Raw genomic sequence first — 21,867 nt, 5'->3', positions numbered from 1 at the left:
AGGGCTTGGTGTGCACGGTGCCTGGTGCCTGTAACGGTATCCGGAACCAGAATCAACGGGGCACCAAATACCGACCGGAACCAGAGACATCTCTGCTGGCTGATTCACACGTTACAAAGTTAATGGGTTGGAGCTGTAACTGCAAGAAGTCTTTAGAGTGCATGTTTAGAACTCGGTTCCCAGGCAGTTCCAGATCAGGACCAGATGATGAAGAAGAAGAGTTGGTTCTTATATGCCGCTTTTCCCTACCCGAAGGAGGCTCAAAGCAGCTTACAGTCGCCTTCCCATTCCTCTCCCCACAACAGACACCCTGTGGGGTGGGTGAGGCTGAGAGAGCCCTGATATCACTGCCCGGTCAGAACTGTTTTATCAATGCTGTGGCGAGCCCAAGGTCACCCAGCTGGTTGCATGTGGGGGAGCGCAGAATGGAACCCGGCATGCCAGATTAGAAGTCCGCACTCCTAACCACTACACCAAACTGCAGAAGGAGATACCCTATTTGCCCTACTAGGGAAACTTAAATGTACTTGTCAGTATGTGACCAGCCTGATCCCATCAGATCCCAGAAGTTAAGCAGGGATGACCGTGGTGAGTAATTGGGTGGGAGACTTCTGGGTCTTTAAATAAATAAATAATACTAAATATTTTGTTTGTATAGAGCCTGAGCCCTCTTAGCCCAAGGTGGTTAATGATATATTAAAATAATGCATCAGCCTTTCTCATCTTTTTTTTTACCATTGAGAAACTCCTGAAACATTCTCCAGGCTTTGAAAAATCCCGGAAGCGGCATGAATGTGCAGAAATACAGCAGGGGAGCATAGCTCCATACATGACTGCCCAGGACCCCTCTCCTTACTCCCTCCAGGCCCATCATTGGCCATTTTGGGAGGAGGGGGTGGGTTGACATGATCATACTTGGTCATATCACCCAATATATAGATTATGGCCGTGAAAGTTGGAGCATAAGGAAGGCTGAGCGTCAAAGAATTGAGGCTTTTGAACTCTGGTGCTGGAGAAGACTCTTGCGAGTCCCTTGGACTGCAAGGCGAACAAACCGGTCAGTCCTAGAGGAGATCAGCCCTGACTGCTCCTTAGAAGGCCAGATCCTGAAGATGAAGCTCAAATACTTTGTCCATCTCATGAGAAGGAAGAACTCCCTGGAGAAGAGCCTAATGCTGGGAGCGATCGAGGGCAAAAGAAGAAGGGGACGACAGAGAATGAGGTGGCTGGATGGAGTCACTGAAGCAGTAGGTGCAAACTTAAATGGACTTTGAGGAATGGTAGAGGACAGGAAGGCCTGGAGGATCACTGTCCATGGGGTCACAATGGGTCGGACACAACTTCGCACCTAACAACAACAACACAGACATAGATATAGACATAGATATATAATTATTTCCCACCCATTCAGGAAACCTTTCCACGGCCATCAAGAAACCCGCAATACAGCATAATGTCTGAATGCAGTTGGGGATGGAAACTCATGGATCAGCAGCTTTTGTGTCTGGGTGCGCACGTGTGTGCCTTGAAGCCTGATCAAATATTTGCGGATAATAATGAAGGGCTTTTCTCTCCCCGCTCTCTGCCTACGTGGGCCAACGCATGATTCCGCTCAGCTCCTTTTCTGGAAGAAGAGCCCTTCCTAAGTTGCATGCAGAGACTTCCTCCTTTCTCGGTAAAGAGCAGCAGGTGAGAAAGGATGAAGGAAAGTGAGCCTGGCAGGTTTTTAAGAGGCTCTTCAGCCTCCTCGGGAGGAACGGCAAAAGGCTGCGACTTCATTTAAGATCACACTTGAATTGCCTATCGGGGAAAGCAAAGGGGAGGTGGGGGGAGGAGGGGCAGACTTATGCATATTTATCAGGGGTGCAAAAGGTTGATGGTGCGCATTCCTAAGGCTGCCTGGTGACATTCCTTGTGGCATTAAATGGAACTGTGCGTACAGCAAGCTGGCAGTCAGACTTCAGCTTGGCCCAAACAAGAGGAGATGGTGGCAGATTGATGTGCCAGCAGCAGAGGCGGGGGGGGGGGGGGGTGAAGGTCTGGGGAATCTGGGGCTGCTGTCCTGGGCTGAGAGTCTCTAACTCTCCAGGGCCCTAGGGCTGACAGGTGTGGGTTGGGAATCATAGAATCATAGAGTTGGAAGGGGCCATACAGGCCATCTAGTCCAACCCCCTGCTCAATGCAGGATTAGCCCAAAGCATCCTAAAGCATCCAAGAAAAGTGTGTATCCAACCTTTGCTTGAAGATTTCCAGTGAGGGGGCGCTCACCACCTCCTTAGGCAGCCTGTTCCACTGCTGAACTACTCTGACTGTGAAATTTTTTTCCTGATATCTAGCCTATATCATTGTACTTGTAGTTTAAACCCATTACTGCGTGTCCTCTCCTCTCCAACCAACGGAAACAGCATCCTGCCTTCCTCCAAATGACAACCTTTCAAATACTTAAAGAGTATTTGATACCTGGAGAGGGTGGAGTTTGGGAAGGATATAATGCCACAGAGATGTTCTCCAAAGCAGCCATTTCCTCCAGGGGAGCTGCTCTTGGCTGCCTGGAGATCAATGGTAATAACAGGAGATCACCTGGAGCTTGGCAACTCTACCTGGCCCCAACCATTCAACCAAAAAAAAAAATGAGAAGAACTGGCTGTGAATGTGGCCCCTTGCCTCTTCATGGCTTGGGGACCAGCTGGTTGGTTGGTTTGGGTCTCACCCTGCCTATCTGCTAGTCCCCATCTCAGGGGCCCCCTTGATTCAGCCTGGGGGCTCAGGTGTGTATGTGATGGGCGGGTATCTTTATCTCCTTCTGTGCCTTGAACAGCAGGTGGATGTCTGTAACTCAGCAGTACCAGTTTTTTCCATTGCATGGAAATCAGCAGAGTCAGGTTGAAAAAGTGCAACCCAAACCATAGCCCACCCTGCATCGTTGCTCCCCTCCCAGCTCAGTAGCCCGGAGGTAAAGCCAAGGCACGGGAGCCAAGGGGGCTACTTATGTGCGGAGCATTTTGCACAACAGAATGGATAATAGAAACCTATGTAAACTGCAGCTGCTGTTGATACAGTGATGCCTTTTATGTATCTGTCCCCACATTCAGGCTCTTTTTCATGCTGCTTACAAGCAAGAACTATGACATTTGTGTGCCTCTTTCTAGTCTAAGGGGACCTCAGTGTGGGATAAATGGCTCTCCTCTCTCCCTTTTGTCCTCACTGGAAGTCTGGAAAGAAGAACAATTTCAAAGTAGCCACAATGATCTGTTGCACCAAAATTAAACAGGAGTTCAGGAGGAGAGAGCTGGGGGAGGGGAGGGGTTATACCCTGCTTTTCTCTACCCGAAGGAATCCCCAAATGGCTTACAAGCTCCTTTCCCCTCCTCTCCCTATCACAGACACCCTGTGTGCTAGGTGGGGCTGAGAGAGCTGTAAAAGAACTGTAAAAAGAGCTGTAAAAGAACTGCTCTGCGAGAACAGTCCTGAGAGAACTGTGGCTAGGCCAAGGTCACCCAGCTGGCTGCACGTGGACGAGGACAGAGGAATCAAGGCCAATGCTCTTAACCGCTACACTGGAGCAACGTGGCTACCCACCAGAATGCAATATCACCCAGTGAGCTTCAGGTCACAGTGGGACTGGAGCTTGGGTCACCCAAGAACTGATGCCCATTTGTCTCCACATGCTTCCATTGTGTGGTGGGGGCGGGGAGTGCTCTCAATTCACAGCTAATTTGTGGTGACCTCTCAGGGGGGTTTCAAGGCAAGAGACATCATCAGAAGCAGTTTGCCATTGCCTGCCTCTGTGCAGGAACCCTGAATTTCCTTGGTGGTCTCCCATTCCAGGGAGGCTCTGCTTAGCTTCCAAACTCTGATGGAATCAGTCCAGCCTGGGCCCTCTGCATCAGGCTTCCATTGTGTGCCTTCAACATCCCCGCTGAAACCAACTCCCGGGTATTTCTCTGGGCCTGGTTTGTGCCCTTCATTTTCAAGAGTGTGAGCACAATTGCAGAGGTGCAGAGGAGAGCAAGGAGGATGATCCGGGGCCTGGGGACCAAGCCCTAGGAGGAAAGACTTGGGAACGCTCAGCCTGGAGAAGAGGAGGCTGAGCGAGGACAAGATGACTTGAAAAGTTGTCAGCGAGCAGTTCCTGCTGGCAGCAGAGGACAGGACCTGAAGTAATGGCTTTAAACTATATGTAGAACAATACCAGTTAGCTATTAAGCGGGGGAAATTCACCGTCAGAGTAGTTCAGCAGTGGAATGGGCTGCCTAAGGAGGTGGGGAGCTCCCCCACACTGGCAGTCTTCAAGCAGCAGCTGGACAGATTCTTATCCTGGCTGCTTTAGGCTGCTCCTGCATTGAGGGAGGGACGAGATGGCCTGAATGGCCCCTTCCAATGCTAGGATTCTGAAAGGGAATTTGTATCTCTGGCTTGCATCGCTTGTGCAAATGGCATTGTTAAACTCGGCCAACGATTCTCGACCATCTCCTGATTCAGACTCCTTTTCCGCCCCCAAAAAGAACAAAGCAAAAAAAAATCTGCCGTGATGCTCTCCTCCAATTCCTGCCGGCAGTTCATCAAGCAGCGGAAAGATGCCCACACTCGAAATGCTCGCTGCTTCAGAGGCAAACGCCGTGCCAGCCTGTTGTTGGGCAGCCAAGTCTCCGGCCAGGCTAATCAGCTCTAGAACACGCCGAGTCCAGTTACGGAGGGAACCTAAATCTATTGGCAGGAGGTATTGGCAGCTTAACACCAATTAGCACGTTAAAATACACTTACTCTCTCAGCCAATTTACTTGCCACTTGAAGTAATTAGCTCCATCTGTTTGAGCGGAGTGCAGGTTGGAAAGCTTGGCTTTGGAATTGGGGGGGGGGGGGAGCACCAGTCCACAATTTGTGGGGGCTCTGTTTATGAGCAACCGCAGCGTCATCAGCACCTTGTGAACAGGAACGCTTTAGAAAATTCTCCAGGTAGTCTATTAGAAATCTCATCAAGGGTTATAATTAGGACCACGGTCTAGAGAGCTCAGTGTCAGTCTGGAAATTGGGGATTTGTCAAGTTTAATCCCAACTGGACTCCTCTTAGCTGATTCCCCCCCCCCCTTCCCCGGCCACACAGTAATTCTGGCCAAAACAGGACCTGGAATTGGTTCCCGTAAAGAAAGGGAAAATGTAGCCTCAAAGCTAGACGTCCGATGATATCAAAATGAACAACTGAGGGATACAGTGGTCCTCTTGGCCTTCCAGGTTTCCGGCAGGATGTTGAGATCAATTTTAACAACAGGTTTTAGAAAAGATTTGGACGAACCAGAGGACGGTCAGTGCTACAGTACAGCTCCGATATATTGGAGATTGGAGAGGGCAGCTTGGATTACATTGCTAAGAAACCTTGTTGGGTCAGAATGAGCGATTCTGCTGTTGAACTCCCCCTGTTCAAAGCAGGTGATCAGATGTGCACCACTCAACCAGGCTGTTCATTCTGGGCCAAGCAGCTGCAAAGGCCTGCCACCCTGGTCTGCATCCGGCTTACTCAAAACTGCACACATGAAGAGGCTGCTGATTCCAATTGATCGTTGGCCACAAGCTCCACTATGGAGTACGATGCTTAGGGGTTCCTAATGTGGGGTCCATGGGCATTGGGTTGTGGCCCAACACCTTCCCTGGTGCCCATCAAGTGTGGGTGGGGATCTGTGAGGCTCTTGCCCAACAGGGCTTCTGATTGGCCATTGCAGTTCTGTGCAGGGCTTCTGATTGGCTATTGTGGGTTACAATAATATTGCTCCAGTTGCAGTCTCCACTATAGTATTGGTTTTTCTCTCGCATTCCTCTTTTTCAGTGTGTTTTTAAAACGGCCCTCTTTCCCCCTCGCACTGCAGCTTCCGAGGTGCGGTGAGTCTTGCCCCCAGCAGCCATTTTGTGATTCACTCCCACTTCGGCAACGGCCATTTTGCAGCTGAGCCCAGAATCTGTGTCAGAATTCCAGCGGTGGCCACAGGTTCAAAAAAGGCCAGGGACCCCTGATGAAGACGAACACCAAAGGGGAGGGCTTTATGGAAGCACAGCATTCATAGATGATTGGTTGATATGATTTGGGAGCAGAACATTTACACAGCAAGGATGGGGGAGTCGTAGAACCCAGTTCGGCTTATGTGAGATGGTACGTGGGTGAGAAGCCATTTGTGTTGTAATGCACAACTAGTACAGAATGCAACGATGCAGCCTGCTGAATACAAAGAGATCGATGAGCTATCGAACGCAGCGCTGGAAAATCAGGTCTCGGTTTGCAATTGGCAACTAGCGTGGGTTTGAGAACCCCCAATTAGAATACTTGTTGGCCAGTGAGCGATGTTACTCAGTGACAATCTTGTATGGTGTTAGGGAGAACTTCCTAGATCAGGGGTAATCAAACTGTGGCCCTCCAGATGTCCATGGACTACAATTCCCAGGAGTCCTGGGAATTGTAGTCCATGGACATCTGGAGGGCCGCAGTTTGACTACCCCTGTCCTAGATTATTATGTGGAATCATACAATGCCTTTTTTGTCCGTCTCTGCCCCCACTTGACTCCCACTGGTTGCCGTTGGAGGGCTGGCAGCCCCTTTTGGGGCAGGGGAATGGCAGGATGTCTGGCCCAGGTGTATTTTTTTGAGTTTCTCTTTGTTTTGATAAATTCTGTGCTACCTTTGGTATGCTGATAGTTCACACACAGAAAGGCTAACTGAGGAATTACACATGAGTAAGAAGATAAGAGAAGCCAGGCTGGATCATGCCAATGGCCCATGCAGTCCAACACTCTGTCCAACACACAGTGGCCAAAACCCAGGTGCCATCGGGAGGCCCACCAGTCGGGTCAGGACTCCAGAAGCCCTCCCACTGTTGCCCCCCAAGCACCAAAAATGCAGAGCATCACTGCCCCACACAGAGTGTTCTGTCTATTCCTTGTGGCTAAAAGCCTCATGGATCTGTGCTCCACGTGGTTATCCCATCCCTCTTGAAGCAGTCAGTGCTTGTAATGGCCACCACTTCCTGTGGCACTAGATTCCCGTGTGTTAAGTACTCTTTGGGTGAAGAAATGCTTCCTTTTATCTGTTCTAAGCTTCTTGCTCATTTCATTTCCTTGAGGGCCCAGGAGTTCTTGTACTGTGAGAAAGGGAGAAAAGTGCTTCTTTCTCTATTTTCTCTGCCCCATGCATAATTTTTTTAAACATAGTTACCCCTCTGGAGAAATGGCTCACGAGAAGAGCTACTGCCAGCTTCCCTTCCCTTCAAGAAAACCGATGCATTTAAGTAATCTCATTTCGCCACTGCAAGTCACACTGCTTGGTTCTGCCAGATGGTTGTTTTGAGAATTGAGTGCAGTAGCAGATCGGTGATCTACAGATGCAAGGACTGCAAATCTTTCCCACGTGACCTTCTTCCTCAGCAGGCATTTTCAACCCCAGGAAACTTTATTCCCAGGGCTGTGGGATGCACAGGGGTCAGGAGGCTTCAATGGGGAACAGGAAGAGGGTGAAACGGCCTCATCTTGGAGCTTCACAGAAGAAGCAGGATGCGTGATTTCAGTTTTGTCCTCTTCCCTCTCCATCTTGCAGCCTATGGACCTGTGTAGCTATTACTCCACCTGAGTCCTACAACTCTGGAAGTGAAGTTTCCTGGGATCAGAAAGAACTGAAAAAGGAAAGGGAAGACGGAAAAGATCTGCTACCCTCTGTCCTTCTGCTGCTGCATCACAGAAGCCAACCCCCTGGGACCCAATCCACAATCTTTCCAGCAGCTTGCATTGCCATAGCACCTTTTTAGGGTTGCCAACTTCCAGATGGTGGCTGGACATCTCCCGCTATTACAACAGACTTCCAGACAATAGAGGGAATCGTAGAATCATAGAGTTGTAAGGGGCCATAGAGGCCATCTAGTGCAACCCCCTGCTCAATGCAGGATCCACCTAAAGCATCCAGGGCCTGTTATGCACATGTTGGATAGCACACTTTCAATGTGCTTTTGCAGCTGGATTTTCCTGTGCAGAACAGGAAACTCCACTTCTAAAGGGAATTGAAAGTGCATTATCCAACATGTTTGGAATGAGCCCAGGATAAGGATCTGTCCAGCCACTGCTTGAAGACTGCTGGTGTGTGTGTGTGTGCGCGCGCTTACCACCTCCTTAGGCAGTCAGTTCTACTGTGGAACTACTCTGACTGCGGAAATTTCCCCCCCTGATATCTAGCCAGTTCCGTTCTCCATGTAGTTTAAATACATTACTATGGGTCCTCTCCTCTGCTGCCAACAGGAACTGCTCCCTGCTCTCCTCTAAGTGGCAACCTTTCAGATAATTAAAGAGAGCCACCATGTCCCCTCTCAACATCCTCTTCTCCTCAGCCTTTCTTCATGGGCTTGGTCTCCAGATCCTTGATCATTCTTGTCGCTCTCGGAGAATGATCAGTTCACCTGGAGAAATTGGCCCCTTTGGAAAGTGTAAGAAGGATGGGGAACATGTCAATACAGACTGGTATCCCCATACCTATGTGAGCCTGTGGCCAGTATTATACTATTAATATATATAAAGACTTGTCACTGATGAAAGAACTGAAAACGGAGATTACCTGGATTCTGTTTTGACAGAAGTCCTAATGAATAAAGAAACAAGGAGAACCACAAAAATAGGACATTTTTCTTTATTTATCATATTGCCAGTGGATAGGTCTGTTCCTCTCTGTTCACTTTGGAAAGTGGACAATTGCATTATACCCCAGTGAAGTACGTCCTGTCCAGCACACCCACCCGAAAAACCCTGTCTTCCTCAGGATCCACCCCTAAAATTTCTAGATATTTCCCGACCTGGAGTTGGCAACTGTATTCTTTTTTCATCTCTCACTGCTCCATCGGGAGATGCTCATACCTCTATGCTGCTCAATTTCTGTCAAGGTCTTTCACCCCTTCCTGTCCCATGTTCTTTTTTCCTCATTCCAGCTGCTCCTTTCTTTCCCCCTGACCCCAGAAACTTCTACTGAATAAATCAAAGTCGAGGAGACAAATTAGCCTTGTTTTCAAACATCTAGCTTCATTAAGGAACCGTGCACATGAGTACTCATAAGTGCCCAGAAATGCTTTCTGCTCACCTGAACATTCGGTGGAGTATCAAGGTGAACTTAAGGACAGCTGCTATGCATGGCTGTGAGAAACCTGGTGTAATTTAGGAGCTTTCTGCAATGCTTGAGAAGATCCGTGTGGGTTTCATATGTTCCCCTGGAACTCCTCGACTGCTGAGGCAAGCCATCATCATGAGGTAGACTCACTTGGAAAAAAAATCTTGTCCCTTTAAGAGAAGCTTAATGGGATGTTATTTAGAAGGCTCATATCTAGCTGGTGCTGAGGTATCTGCATTGGTTGCCAGTTGTAACCCGGATCAGGTTCAAGATTCTGGTTTTAACCTTTAAGGCCATCTGCAGGTTGGGCCCTGCCTATCTGAGGGACTGCTTATCTCCTTCTGCCCCCCACAGGGCTCTTCTTTGCAGGTGCTAATGTGCTGGAGGTCCCTGGCTCAAGGGAAGTGTGTCTGGCCTCAAACAGGGCCAGGGCCTATTTGCTCCTAGCCCTGACCTGGGAGAGCTGAGGGCCCTGATGGAGCTTCCTATGTTCCACAGGGCCTGTAAGATCTCCATCTCTTCCACCGGGTCTTTGGTTGAGGCCAGACCTAGGAAGATCAGGGATCCCTCCTCAGGCCATGTGAGAACATCAGGTGAACCTCATACCCTGAGATAGACAACTGTCTGGATAGGCTGAGTGGGGAGGGGGGATTTCCCCATCGATCTTGTGAGGCTGGTTTTATATGTGGGGTTTTAATGGGGTTTAATGGGGGGTGGGTTATGTAAATTGCTTGTGAGACTGGTTGGCTAAAAATGGAATAATAAATAAAAATAAATAAATATTTTCTAAGCGGTGTTGGAATCTGCCTTGAGTCTAGAGTTGTCGTCCCTTCAAGCCACCAGCAGGGTCTGGGTCTGGGTCTGGGAACTTCTGGAGATTTAGGGATATAAGCGCAAGGAGGACAAGGACCTCTCCAAAGCATCCGTTTTTCTCCAGAGGAACTGATCCCCGTAGTTTGGAGATGAACTGTAATTCTGGGAGATTCTCACATCTTACCTGGAGGTAGGCCTCCCTGCTTGAATCTCAGAGAGAAAGGAGGGCGATTAAAAATAAACAAATGGATATTTCCCTCCATGCCATGAAAAGCTTCAGCTTCCCATGTTTGATCCTGTATCGCAGGGGTAGTCAACCTCTGGTCCTCCAGATGTCCATGGACTATAATTCCCATGAGCCCCTGCCAGCATTTGCTGGCAGGGGCTCATGGGAATTGTAGTCCATGGACATCTGGAAGACCACAGGTTGACTACTCCTGCTGTATCGAATGAACAGGACAGTTTTCTTCCCCGGGATCTTGGCAACTCAATACAGTGCACAGTTTTTGCAAGGAAATCTCATTCTGAAGGGACCCAGTGGCAGGAACCTTCTCAGCTGTCAACCCTGAACTGTGGACCTCAGTCCCTGAGAGGGGTGATGGGCATCTTCTCTGCAGGCCTTGGAACATAACTGGAAAGCACAGCAGTTCCAAGCACCAGTGAGATGAATACTCTTGTGGTGATGCACAATTGGGCAAAGAACCTGGACCCACCCATTTCAATTAATGCTCCCCCATGGGGAAAAGAACAGAGATTCCAAAACCAACCTATATGTCAATGGAACGATTGAATAATGGGCCCCACTGATCTGGTAAATGTTCCTCATGCTTCCAGTGAAGAGAGACTTTGTCTTCAGGATTTCCCCCACTCATGAAGGATTAGGGTAGCCCAGTGTCAGGCCCTGTCCTTCATGTTTAGGATCTGAGAAAAAACACACTTAAAATCCCAGGATGGTCAGCTTTTGTTGAATCATAGAATGGCACAACATCAGCTCCGGGTTCATGCTAGAGTTGGCATCGTGACTGCTAAATCCGCGGGTTCAGAGGTGGACACAGACGCTGGAAGTGATTTGAGCTCTTTATTAAGACCCCAGCATGGTACAAAAAGGACTGGACTGAACCAAAGGAAACCCACAACCAACCCCAGCTTATATACAGAAGCCAAACAATTGATCAGGGGTAGTCAAACTGCGGCCTTCCAGATGTCCATGGACTACAATTCCCATGAGCCCCTGCCAGCATTCAATGGCAGGGGCTCATGGGAATTGTAGTCCATGGACATCTGGAGGGCCACAGTTTGACTACCACTGCAATAGTTCTTCCCACCAGAGCATGCTATTGGTCAGTTTGACTGTAAACTGACTTGATTTGGCAGACGGAGTCTAGCCACGCATTGGTCAATCTCAGCCCGGCCTTGGACCTCCAGCTTGGTCCTTGTCAAAATGACAAATGCAACAATGATGCTGATGCAAGGACATTTCCCCCGCATGCCTCCCCCTCTGCCAGCCTACCAAGTAGCAGTGGTAGGGTCACCAACTTCAGTGTGGAAAATTCCTGGAAATTTAAGGGTGAAGCCAAGGAGGGCAGAGCTTCCATATAGTCCATCCTCCCTCGCAGGCATACACAGCAGAACCGATCTTTGCTCTCCGGAGACCACTTGTAATTCGAGGAGATCCTCAGGGTTGTTGGCAGAACCCGGCAACGTTAAATGACACGTGTGAAAAAGGAACAGCACCTTCCACGGGGTAACAAAAGGAAAGCTAGTCAGATAAATGACATGAGTGAAACCCTTCTATCTACAAAATGGTGTTTCTTTTTAGCCCCAGAATGCAATTCTCAGGCTTGCTTCCTGGTTCTTGTCTCCTGTTTCCTTTCCTGACAGCCATGTAGCTGGAAGCTCAGAAATGTTTCCCTCCCCCCTTAAATTAAAACTTTTATATCTTTAACTAGTTCCATCTCCCAGAGCAGTTATTTATGAATAAAAACCTCACTATGCCAACAATAATCTGGCAATAACAAATCAGCTCCATTTTACCGCACAGATAATGATGTTTTCTTTAAAACATATGTCCTGCTTTTCTCCCTTGTGGGCACCCAAAGCTGCTTATCACATTGTTCTTTCCTGCTCCACTATCTCACAGCAAAAACTAGAGGGAGGGTTGGGGGCAGGGACAGGGTGGGGGCGGTGTGGAGAGTGTGATGGCCACAAGGAAAACTTGGAAGCAAGAGCAATAGCTCTAGGAATTGCCAGAAACTCTATGGTAAACCCATAGAGTTTCCTGGAATTCCTAGAGCTACCTTCTTCACGTCCATGTTTTCTCCAGAAAACATGTCATCATGCTCATGAGACCAATGAGTTTTTAAATTTTCTGGACTGCAGTTGCTTAGAGGGCTGGGGGCAACAGGAGCTCGGAGGAGAGCATCCCCTATCCTAACAGGGTGCTTGGCAGGCCTGTGATGGGTCCAAACAGCCCGCAAACTTCCATGGAAGAGCAGGGATCAGAATCCAGTCGCCATATGCCCGAGGCCACCACTGTAACCACTGGGCCGTACCTGCTCTCTCACATGCCGGTGCACCCAAGCACCTCTATGAATTTCTGAGTTGCAACGCTGTCAGCTGTCAGGTGTCGTCTCATGGTTACCCATGCCTGTGCTTTCCCCCTCGGATTTACTTTTTTCCGTTGTCCCAATCGGAGACCTTGCAAGATTAACGACTCGCTGATTCTGCACATCCCTAACAAAGAGAGGCCCTTGCAGGTTGTGACGATGCCCTGGGGACCGTTCCGTTGGGCCCTGCATGCAAAGCTTGCTGTTTTCGTACTCTGCAGCCATCTTGGAGGGATTTCTGCAAAGCCGGGGCCTCTGCCTTGCACCCAGGTACAGGTGTGGGAAAGGATTAATGCAGCATTCACTGGGACAGCTGCCAGCCAGCCAGCAAGCGCTCAGTCATGTGAACTTTCCTTATAAAACAAACCCCATATTCTCTCCCACCCCCAACTGCCTTGTTATCAGCTGGGGAAAGAAGCAGTTTGGAGAAACTCCAGGCGTTCCGCTCTACTACCCCCTATTAACTTCCTAAGCACCCTGGAACCTTTGCATGAAATAATAGCAAGGAAGCTAATTAGGGCAATAAACCATGATGATTTTTTTTTTGTTGTCGAGCACTCGGTGGAAGTGAATGTAACTTTCGAACTTCCACTTTATCGTTTTTTATTTGTGCACATTAGCGAGTGTAGTTTCTTGCCATCCTCTCTGCCAGCTTCTGTAATGAGACATTACTTTGCAGTCAAAAAAATGAAGCGGGGGGGGGGAGCTAGGAGCCCAAATGGAAGCCAAAAAACCAATGGAATCTGGGGAAGGGGGGCGAAATGACGGCTCATTTTGGGGCAGGGTTCTCTGTGCTCAAGATTGCATTTCCTCTTGTGCTCTTTGATAACCCTGCTGTGTGTTGGGAATCAGAAACTGAAGTCTGTAAGACAGTTTGGAGGGGGGGGGGGCTCGGGATGAGAAATTTAATTTTAGAATGTTTTAAAATGTAATTATGAACGTTTTAATTTATGCTGTAAACCACCCTGAACCCACTTGAAGAAAGGGTCAGTCTATAAATCTAAGAACAAGAGTTGGTTTTTATACTCTGTTTTTTACGACCCAACGGAGTCACAAAGTGGTTTGAATCGCCTTCCCTTCCTCTCCCCACAACAGGCACCCTGTGAGGTAGGTGAGGCTGAACTAATCTGCAAGAACAGCTCTAATAGGTCACCCAGCTGGCTGCGTGGGAAGGAGCAGGGAATCAAACCTGGTTCTCCAGATCAGAGGCCGCTGCTCTTAACCGCTACACCATGCTGGAGGATAAGGAAAAGCAGGAGCAGGAGAAGGAGGCAGCTAGGGGCAACACTGAAAAGTGTGTGTGTGTGTGTGGGGGGGTAAAGCTGCCAACAGCACAAAGGGGTAAAACACGCATGGCATCCTGCTTTCAAACACAGGATGGTAAACCTTGAGTTTGTAGCCCTCACAGGAGACCCCTACCATTTTCCCCCTCTGCCCCTTTGCAGCTTTTTGCCTCCTGACAAGGCAGCAAAGAAAAGCAAAACGAATTTCTCCTTCTGCTGCTTGGCCTGTCGGTCACAGCAAGCCACCAATCACAGCACAGCAGTTTTCTTCTGTACTGAAACTTTCTCTCTCCCCACACAAGCCCAAAATTAATGTTTTGTAAAAAAGACACTTCCGCGGAGCTATGCAGTAATGCCACAACACAGATGCATTTTAAATAAAAATCAACACTTCTGCATTGCTATGGAGAAACAGCAGAATGATACAGCATCTCCCCCCCCCCTTTTGGGAATTTGTGTTCTTTTGGACTTTATTTCTGTCTGGGTGGATTTCTGAGACACTGAACATGGTCCCTGGAGCCCAAAAAGATATTTTGTGTAAATGGTTGGCTTAAAAACAAAGCGCTCAGACCCCTGTATGATTGGGAGAAGGATGCTTGATCCCCTCCCCTCTTTCCCAGCTCATTTCCCACCTCCCCACATTGGGGAGATGTGTTGCTGTAGTGCCCTTGGATTAATTCTGCCCTACTTTTACAATGTTCTTCCCATTTGCTTAACATGGGCTTGCCAAACTCCAGGTGGTGACTGGAGGTCTCCCAGAATTGCAACTCATCTGCAGCGGACAGTGATCAGTTCCCCTGGAGGAAATTTTTGCATTTTTTTTTGGCATTATACCCCGCTGACATCCCTCCACACCCCAGGCTCCATTCCCAAACCCTCCATGAATTTTCCTACAGGCAGCCATACTGAACTGCTGTGATGTTTCTTGTTGACTCTTCTTTGGCTCTTGATGCCTCGGAATTAGGTGGTGGGGGGGGGGGCAAGAGGTTTTCTCCTGAAATGGGAGGCCCTGCTTGGTGGTATTACCCTCCCCCCCTCCCCCAGACCCAACTCTCGTAGGATGCTACCTGGCAGTAAACCGCATGCCTCCAAATAAGGATCGATCCCTTAATTGAAATGTCGCTTGTTTCAAAATGCTGGAAGAAAGTGTGTGGGTGAAATCTCTGGATCAACATGGCTGTCCTGTTTAAATTGTTGTGTTGTTGTTTTTTTCTTCTTCTCTGGGTGAAGCTCCTTTCGGTCAGTTCCGGGAAGCCCAAAAAAAAGAGATTAGTTCCCATCCTTCAGTTTAATTTTCTCAGTAAGCCCCTTGCTCTGTGTCAGAGGCAGTGAGGAAGTGCCTGCTGGTTTTTCTGAGGCTGGCGGGACTATTTTCTTCGGAGAGATGGAGATACAGGGTTCTGGCCTTGAGTTGCCAATCTCCAGGTGGGGCCTGGAGATCAGATCCCCTGGGGGAAATGACTGCTTTGCGGTGTGTGTGGGGGTGGATTCTATGGTATTGCACCCTCCTAGCTAGGGTTGCCAGATGCCCTTGACTATCAGTGGGGGTTGGGAGGCTGGGGCTGCCGGATATTGGGAATTTTCTGGAGATGTGGGGAGGGAGCTGGGGGAAGACAGCGCCCTCACTAGGATACAGTGGCATAGAAGCCACCCTCAAAAGAATCCGTTTTTTCCATGGGAGCTGATCTCTGTAGTCTGGAGATGAGCCGTGATTCTGGTGACCCCCAAGTCCCACTTGGAGGCTGGCCTCCCTACTTCCAGCCCAGAGTTGCCAATCATAGTCCTCACAGATATGAAACCCTGTAAAGCCAGGGATATCACATGATACAGTAATATTTTGGGATATCACATAATACAGGATTAATAATAACTTTATCCTTATAACCTTCCATTCACTAGCAATCCCAGGGCGGGTAACAACAAAATTAAAACATTCAATACAAACGAATCCAGTAATTCATAAACAATAAAACATTCATTACATAGATTTAATTAGGTTCTAAAATTAATTAAATAGGTTAAAAGCCATCTCTTCATAGAATTAAAATCCTTCTGAGGGGAGGGGCCTTGGTTGGCGTTTGGGTAGATTATCAAAGAGCATTCCCAGATTACGGTCCAGTTCTTTCAAGTTTTTTCTCTTCCCCTCCCTTCCTTTAAACCAGCCTTTCCCAACCTTTTGACCATGGAGGAAACCTTGCAATATTTTTTCAAGCTTTGAGGAGCCCCGGAAGTAGTGACCTGAAGACCCTTCAGAGAAGTGGGCATGGATGTGGAGCAGGCCAATCAACCAATCAGGGGTAGTCAACCTGTGGTCCTCCAGATGTTCGTGGACTACAATTCCCATGAGCCCCTGCCAGCAAATCCTGGCAGGGGCTCATGGGAATTGTAGTCCACGGACATCTGGAGGACCACAGGTTGACTACCACTGATTTACCGTTTCCACGGTGGAAAAAGAGACTAGGCCGGTAGAACAACTGGGGAAGTGAGCTCCAGTGGGTCTAGTGATTTTCAGCGGCCATCCGGAGTTCTGGGAAAGGCCGCAGAGCCCCTGGGGAGCTCACTTGTAACCCCAGGGATCCCTGGAACTCTGCTTGGGAACCCCTGTTTTAGACAGTCAGGGAGCCATCGAAGACTAACCAATCCAGACAAGCCAGCAGAAAGTTAGTTGTGGGGCTGGCGACGTCTCCTATTGCCTTTGCAAGATTGCTTTATTTGTGTCTTTGAATGGGGTGCCGATGCAGCGGCAGCCTGGATCCTGGCTGGAAACATTATCTTTGACTGCTCAAGGTTTGATTAAGCTGCTCAAGCCCGCTGCAATTAGCGTTGGGGCTGGAACAGACAGGTCCCCAGAGAGCCCAGAGCTCCAAAACTCGCAGCGGCCTCATCAAGGCATATTGATAGAAGCACAACAGCTGGGACCGCCAAGTGGCCTTTCCTGCCCATAAAGTAGCAAAGTCGAAACTTTTCGCAAAGAAATATCACCCTGCGGCTAATCAGCGTAATCTGTAATTAAATGCACCAGGCTGTAATCATGGAATGACGGGGACGGTGCCTGATCCCGTTATCAACCCGCCACACAGCCTGAATCTTGGGGACACCATCTAGAGCAGGGGTAGTCAAACTGCGGCCCTCCAGATGTCCATGGACTACAATTCCCATGAGCCTCTGCCAGCAAACGCTGGCGTTTGCTGGCAGAGGCTCATGGGAATTGTAGTCCATGGACATCTGGAGGGCCGCAGTTTGACTACCCCTGATCTAGAGGAACTGTCAGTTCCTTTATTCACTGTGAGAGCCCTTGCAGCTCTGCCGCTTGATTCTCCTCTAGCCACAGTCCACAAAAAGGCACCTGGGCAAAAATACGACAGCCGTGCTGTTTCCCAGGGGAAAGGAGGGGGCTGAGCGTTCTGCGGTGAACCGAAATGCCTCCTGACTTGCATGTAACGTCCTTTGTTGTTCTCCTTCTTGCTGTTGCAGATGGAAAATGCCTCCAATTCTTCAGCGTTCCATTCCACCTTATCTGAAGGAGAAGACCTGATTTTTGGAACACTGTATTCGCTTTTTGGTAAGGAGAAAAAGCAGAACACAAAACAAAACAAAGCGTCTCTCAGCGAGGCAAATAAGCTACCAGCAGATCTGGCAGGAGCACATTCGGAAGACCTTGGTGTTTGTCTGCACGCGTCATTTATTGATTTGAAATGCGTTGCTTGTTGTCGCCTTCTGTACAGCTGGAAGAGACCAATCGTTCTTGTGTTGGGAGAAGGCCCCTGGGCACCTGAAATTGCTTGGGGATTGAAATTCTGGCACAACATTTGGTCAGTGGATTTGGATACAACCCTCAACCATCTCTGTCATCTGAGCTATAATAAGGGATAATTGATGCAATTCTAAACAGGGTTAAGCCCTTCTAATGAAATCATTGGGCTTAGAGGGGTGTAACTATGTTGATGAGCCCCTTGTAGCGAGCAGCAGACTTGCAGTCTCAAAGCTCTGCCCATGAGGCTGGGAGTTCAATCCCAGCAGCCGGCTCAGGGTTGACTCAGCCTTCCATCCTTCCGAGGTCGGTAAAATGAGTACCCAGCTTGTTGGGGGGGGGTAAACGGTAATGACTGGGGAAGGCACTGGCAAACCACCCTGTATTGAGTCTGCCGTGAAAACACTAGAGGGCGTCACCCCAAGGGTCAGACATGACCCGGAGCTTGCACGGACCTTTACCTTTACCTTCAACTATATTTAGGATTACACCATAACAGCAGTAAAACTCTGCCATAGGAACTAGTTACATGCTCCTCGCTTTCTGAAGAGAAAAGGTCGGCCTGGCTGAAATTGTGAGCTTTACTTCTAATGCTGATAATTTTAGGATTTTATATGATTTAAACCGGTGTTGTATCTGCTCTACAACTTTAGACCACTTTATCTGGCATATTTCTTCACACACGGAAATCTGGCTTGTCTAAGAAGGATTCTAAGCTTTTCCCTGACACATTTTCTTTTTGGAGATGGGGGGGGGGGATGCAGAGTATTCAACCGTACACTCTTTAATTTTGCTTGTTTGTGTAAAAGACTTGTATACCCCCTTCCTTTCTTTATGAATATTCAAGCTAGTTCACAGAGTTGTTTTTTTTAATTAACAACAAAAAGCATAATTAAAGAACAATAAAACCCATCAATCATCATGTCAGCCGGGCAGTGGCTTTGTTTAAACGACAGCACAATTTTCGTACAATTCAGAAACTAAGGAGGAGGAATGGGAGTGAGAGTGGGGAAATAAGCCACAAAGAGCTGAAGCAAAGCTGGTGCCTGCAATAATCACTTGGGAGAGGCCCATAAATGGGCCACCATCATAACAAAATGTTCTTCTCTCAGCTAGGCCCCTGAGTCACCTGGGCCCATTCTGCACACGTTAGATAATGCACTTTCAATGCACTTTAGAGGTAGATTTTGAGTTTGCTAAGAAAACGCTAGAGGGCATCACCCCAAGGGTCAGACATGACTCGGTGCTTGCACAGGGGATACCTTTCTCACTCAGCACAGGAAAATCAATCTGGAAAAGCACATTGGAAGTACATTATCCAATATGTGCAGAATGGGCCCTGGAGAGGAAGAGAGCTGGATTTTTATGCCCCACTTTTCACTATCAGAAGGAGTCTCAAAGTGGCTTACAAACACCTTTCTCTTCCTCTCCCTACAATAGACACCTTGTGAGGTAGGTGGAGCTGAGAAAACTCTGACGTAACTGCTCTGTGAGAACAGCCCTAAGACATCTTGTGAGGTAGGTGAGGCTGAGAGAGCTGTGATAGAACTGTGACTAGCCCAAGGTCACCCAACTGGCTGCACATGGAACAGTGGGGAATCTAACCTGGTTCTCCAGATTAGAGGTCGCTGCCCTTAACTGCTGTACCAAGAAGGGCTTCTTAGGATAACCTCAACTGATGGGCAACTTTGCATAAGAGAACACATCCTTGAAATTCTCCATTTGGCTGGTGGAGTCTAGGGAAAGCACTCATCTTTGCTTCTGCAGATCAAACTGGTCTTCAGACATTGCTTCCAAAGCACATTTTCGGAGCCAGAGTTCACGTGCTTTGGTCAGGGTTGCAGGGACAAAATAGCCTAAATAGAGAGCTGATGTCGCACACATGAAGCTGCCTTGTACAGCCCCAGACCACATCAAGGTCAAGGTATTGTTGGCGCTAAGTGGAAGGTGCTCTCTTCGGTGGAGGTCTTTCACATCATCACCTCCCGCATCCTTTGAGCTGGAAATGCCACAGAACAAATTTGGGGCTTTCTGCATGCCAAATTTACATTCTACCATGAAAACAACCAAAGAGGGGAAACAATCCCAACCCCAAGAGCAGAAAAAAATAGCATTATGCCAACGAAATGGCGTAACACTAAAAAATAACACGCCTCCAGCTGTTCCTCACCTTCTGGCTCTCTCGCTTTCCTCTGCCGCCTTCTTGCGCTTCTTAGCAATTCGGATGCCTGCTTGAAATGGCGGAAGAGAGCAACACGTTTACCCATGACTTTCTTCTGTCTGTCAATCAAGCCAGGCAGCCAATCACCTTTCTCCATGTTTTAAAGGGCCAGTGACGGCAGCTAATTTTTTTAAAAAATAAAACTTCCCCATTGAAATGCCTATGCATCTAGTCATAGATGCATAGTGCTTTTTATAATGCCACCTCTTATAGAATCAGGAGCCTTGAATCTTTTAAAAATTAATTTTGTTCCTGGTTTTTTTTTTGGGGGGGGGACTTTAGAGAGGCATGTTTTTGTATTAACTGGGGGGGATTCCCCCCCTTTGCCTGCACAATTTAAGGCCTATTCGTTGCTCCATGCACTTTTCTTTTAAAAAAAAATGTTCAGGGGAGAAGGGAGGCACGTGCGAGAGTGGGAATTGGAGGCTGAGATAGCGCTACTTCGGCTCCACACATTTCCTTGGCGTGTGGCTTACTGGTTGCTCTCCTCTAGCTTGCACTTTTTAGTTAGGTATTCCACTTTATGCGATTTCCCAGCTAGCGCTTTAAAATGGTTTTCTGCTTGGACACTGGATGTTGGCGACGTCGTGCAAAATGCCAAAAATATGGCATCTTCAAAAGGTATTTCCCGATATTTATCAGGTGCAGAATGTCCCCAAATCTTCCAATTTAGATCAAAAGGGTCAAGCTGCAACACATTTATGTAAACTGCACAATCTGACAATTCAGACCCCCTAACCTTTTTATTGATATGTGCATTGACCCTATAATAACTATTTTATTTTTAAAATAAAGCGCCACTCCCGGCCAATAGCGACAAAGAGACTACACAACCAGTCAGGAAGTCCGTGATGGGAACTCCGTCCCTGCCGTGAAACCATGAGGCGACCTTCAGCAAAATAACGTAGGGGAAGAGCTCCGTCTGAACCCCTGAGCAAGCTCTGGAGAAGCTCAAGCTCACGGTTATGGATTGCAGCCCCAGCAGCCATTCGGGGCTATACTCACTGCCTTAGCGTGAGAACAGAAACTCGATACACGGATCCCAGCCATCTGCCTTCTCTGGGATTTGTCTGTTTCAGACTTCCAGAGGCGGCAGGGGAAATTAATCAGTGTCACTCCTGCCAGCCTCCTGGAGATGCTTAATGATGCACCGGAAAAGGGATCACCACTGTCAGGGAGAAAAGGGATTGATGGTCCCCTAGCAAAAATAACTCGCAAGAATGAAGGGATCGACCTGGGTGTCTGATCAGGCGAGTGCTCCGGGGGGCCTCCGGAGAGGCGATGAACCAGATTCTGCACACGTTGACAATCCTGGTCCGGCACATATCGTGCAAACGGGGCAAACCGGCATCGCTTTCCCGAAAATGAATGATGTCAAGTTACGCACATCTGCCCAGCCGAGCTCGAGGGACCTCAGCTTTCGTTTTGAAAAGACAACGATTCCCCAGCTCTTATAGCAGGAGGGAAGGGGGCTAAGCAGGATCGGTAATTGAGTGGGAGACCCCCAAGGAAAGCCCTGCAGGGGGGAGCAAAGGCAAACCTCACTGCAGGTCATAGAATCATAGAATCATAGAGTTGGAAGGGGCCATACAGGCCATCTAGTCCAACCCCCTGCTCAACGCAGGATCAGCCCAAAGCATCCTAAAGCATCCAAGAAAAGTGTGCATCCAACCTTTGCTTGAAGACTGCCAGTGAGGGGGAGCTCATCACCTCCTTAGGCAGCCTACTCGTGACTTGACAGGCTTTATGTCACAAACGCAGCTCTTAGAGTCTGTGGGGTAAGCGATACCAGCTGTAGCCATAGAATGATAGCAGCAGAGGACAAGACCTGCAGTCATGGCTTTCAGCATTGTGTAGAACGGTGCCAGCTACATATCAGGAAAAAATGTTTCCCAGTCCGAGTAGTTCATCAGGGGAATGGGCTGCCGAAGGAGGTGGTGAGCTCCCCCTCGCTGGCGGTCTTGAAGCAGCCGCTGGACAGACAGCTAACCGGGAGGCCTTAGGCCAGGCTTTTTAAGCTTTTGACCGTGGAGGAGCCCCTGAAATAATTTTTCAGACTTTGAGTAGCA

The 21,867-nt window shown here is 48.5% G+C and overlaps 1 protein-coding gene across 1 annotated transcript in view; it reads left to right on the top strand.

Annotated features, from left to right (window-relative positions):
- LOC143836367 (opsin-5-like) overlaps window positions 1-21,867 on the top strand; it is a 91,928-nt gene that overhangs the window by 38,920 nt on the left and 31,141 nt on the right. Inside the window, exon 2 of the mRNA XM_077335596.1 lies at window positions 17,301-17,388. Coding sequence (XP_077191711.1) covers window positions 17,301-17,388 — 88 coding nt within the window. The remainder of the gene's footprint in view (window positions 1-17,300; window positions 17,389-21,867) is intronic.

The sequence above is a fragment of the Paroedura picta genome, chromosome 4 (assembly GCF_049243985.1).
Source record: "Paroedura picta isolate Pp20150507F chromosome 4, Ppicta_v3.0, whole genome shotgun sequence".
In the NCBI taxonomy this organism is placed as follows: Eukaryota; Metazoa; Chordata; class Lepidosauria; order Squamata; family Gekkonidae; genus Paroedura; species Paroedura picta.
This window is presented reverse-complemented; position numbering and strand designations above follow the sequence as displayed.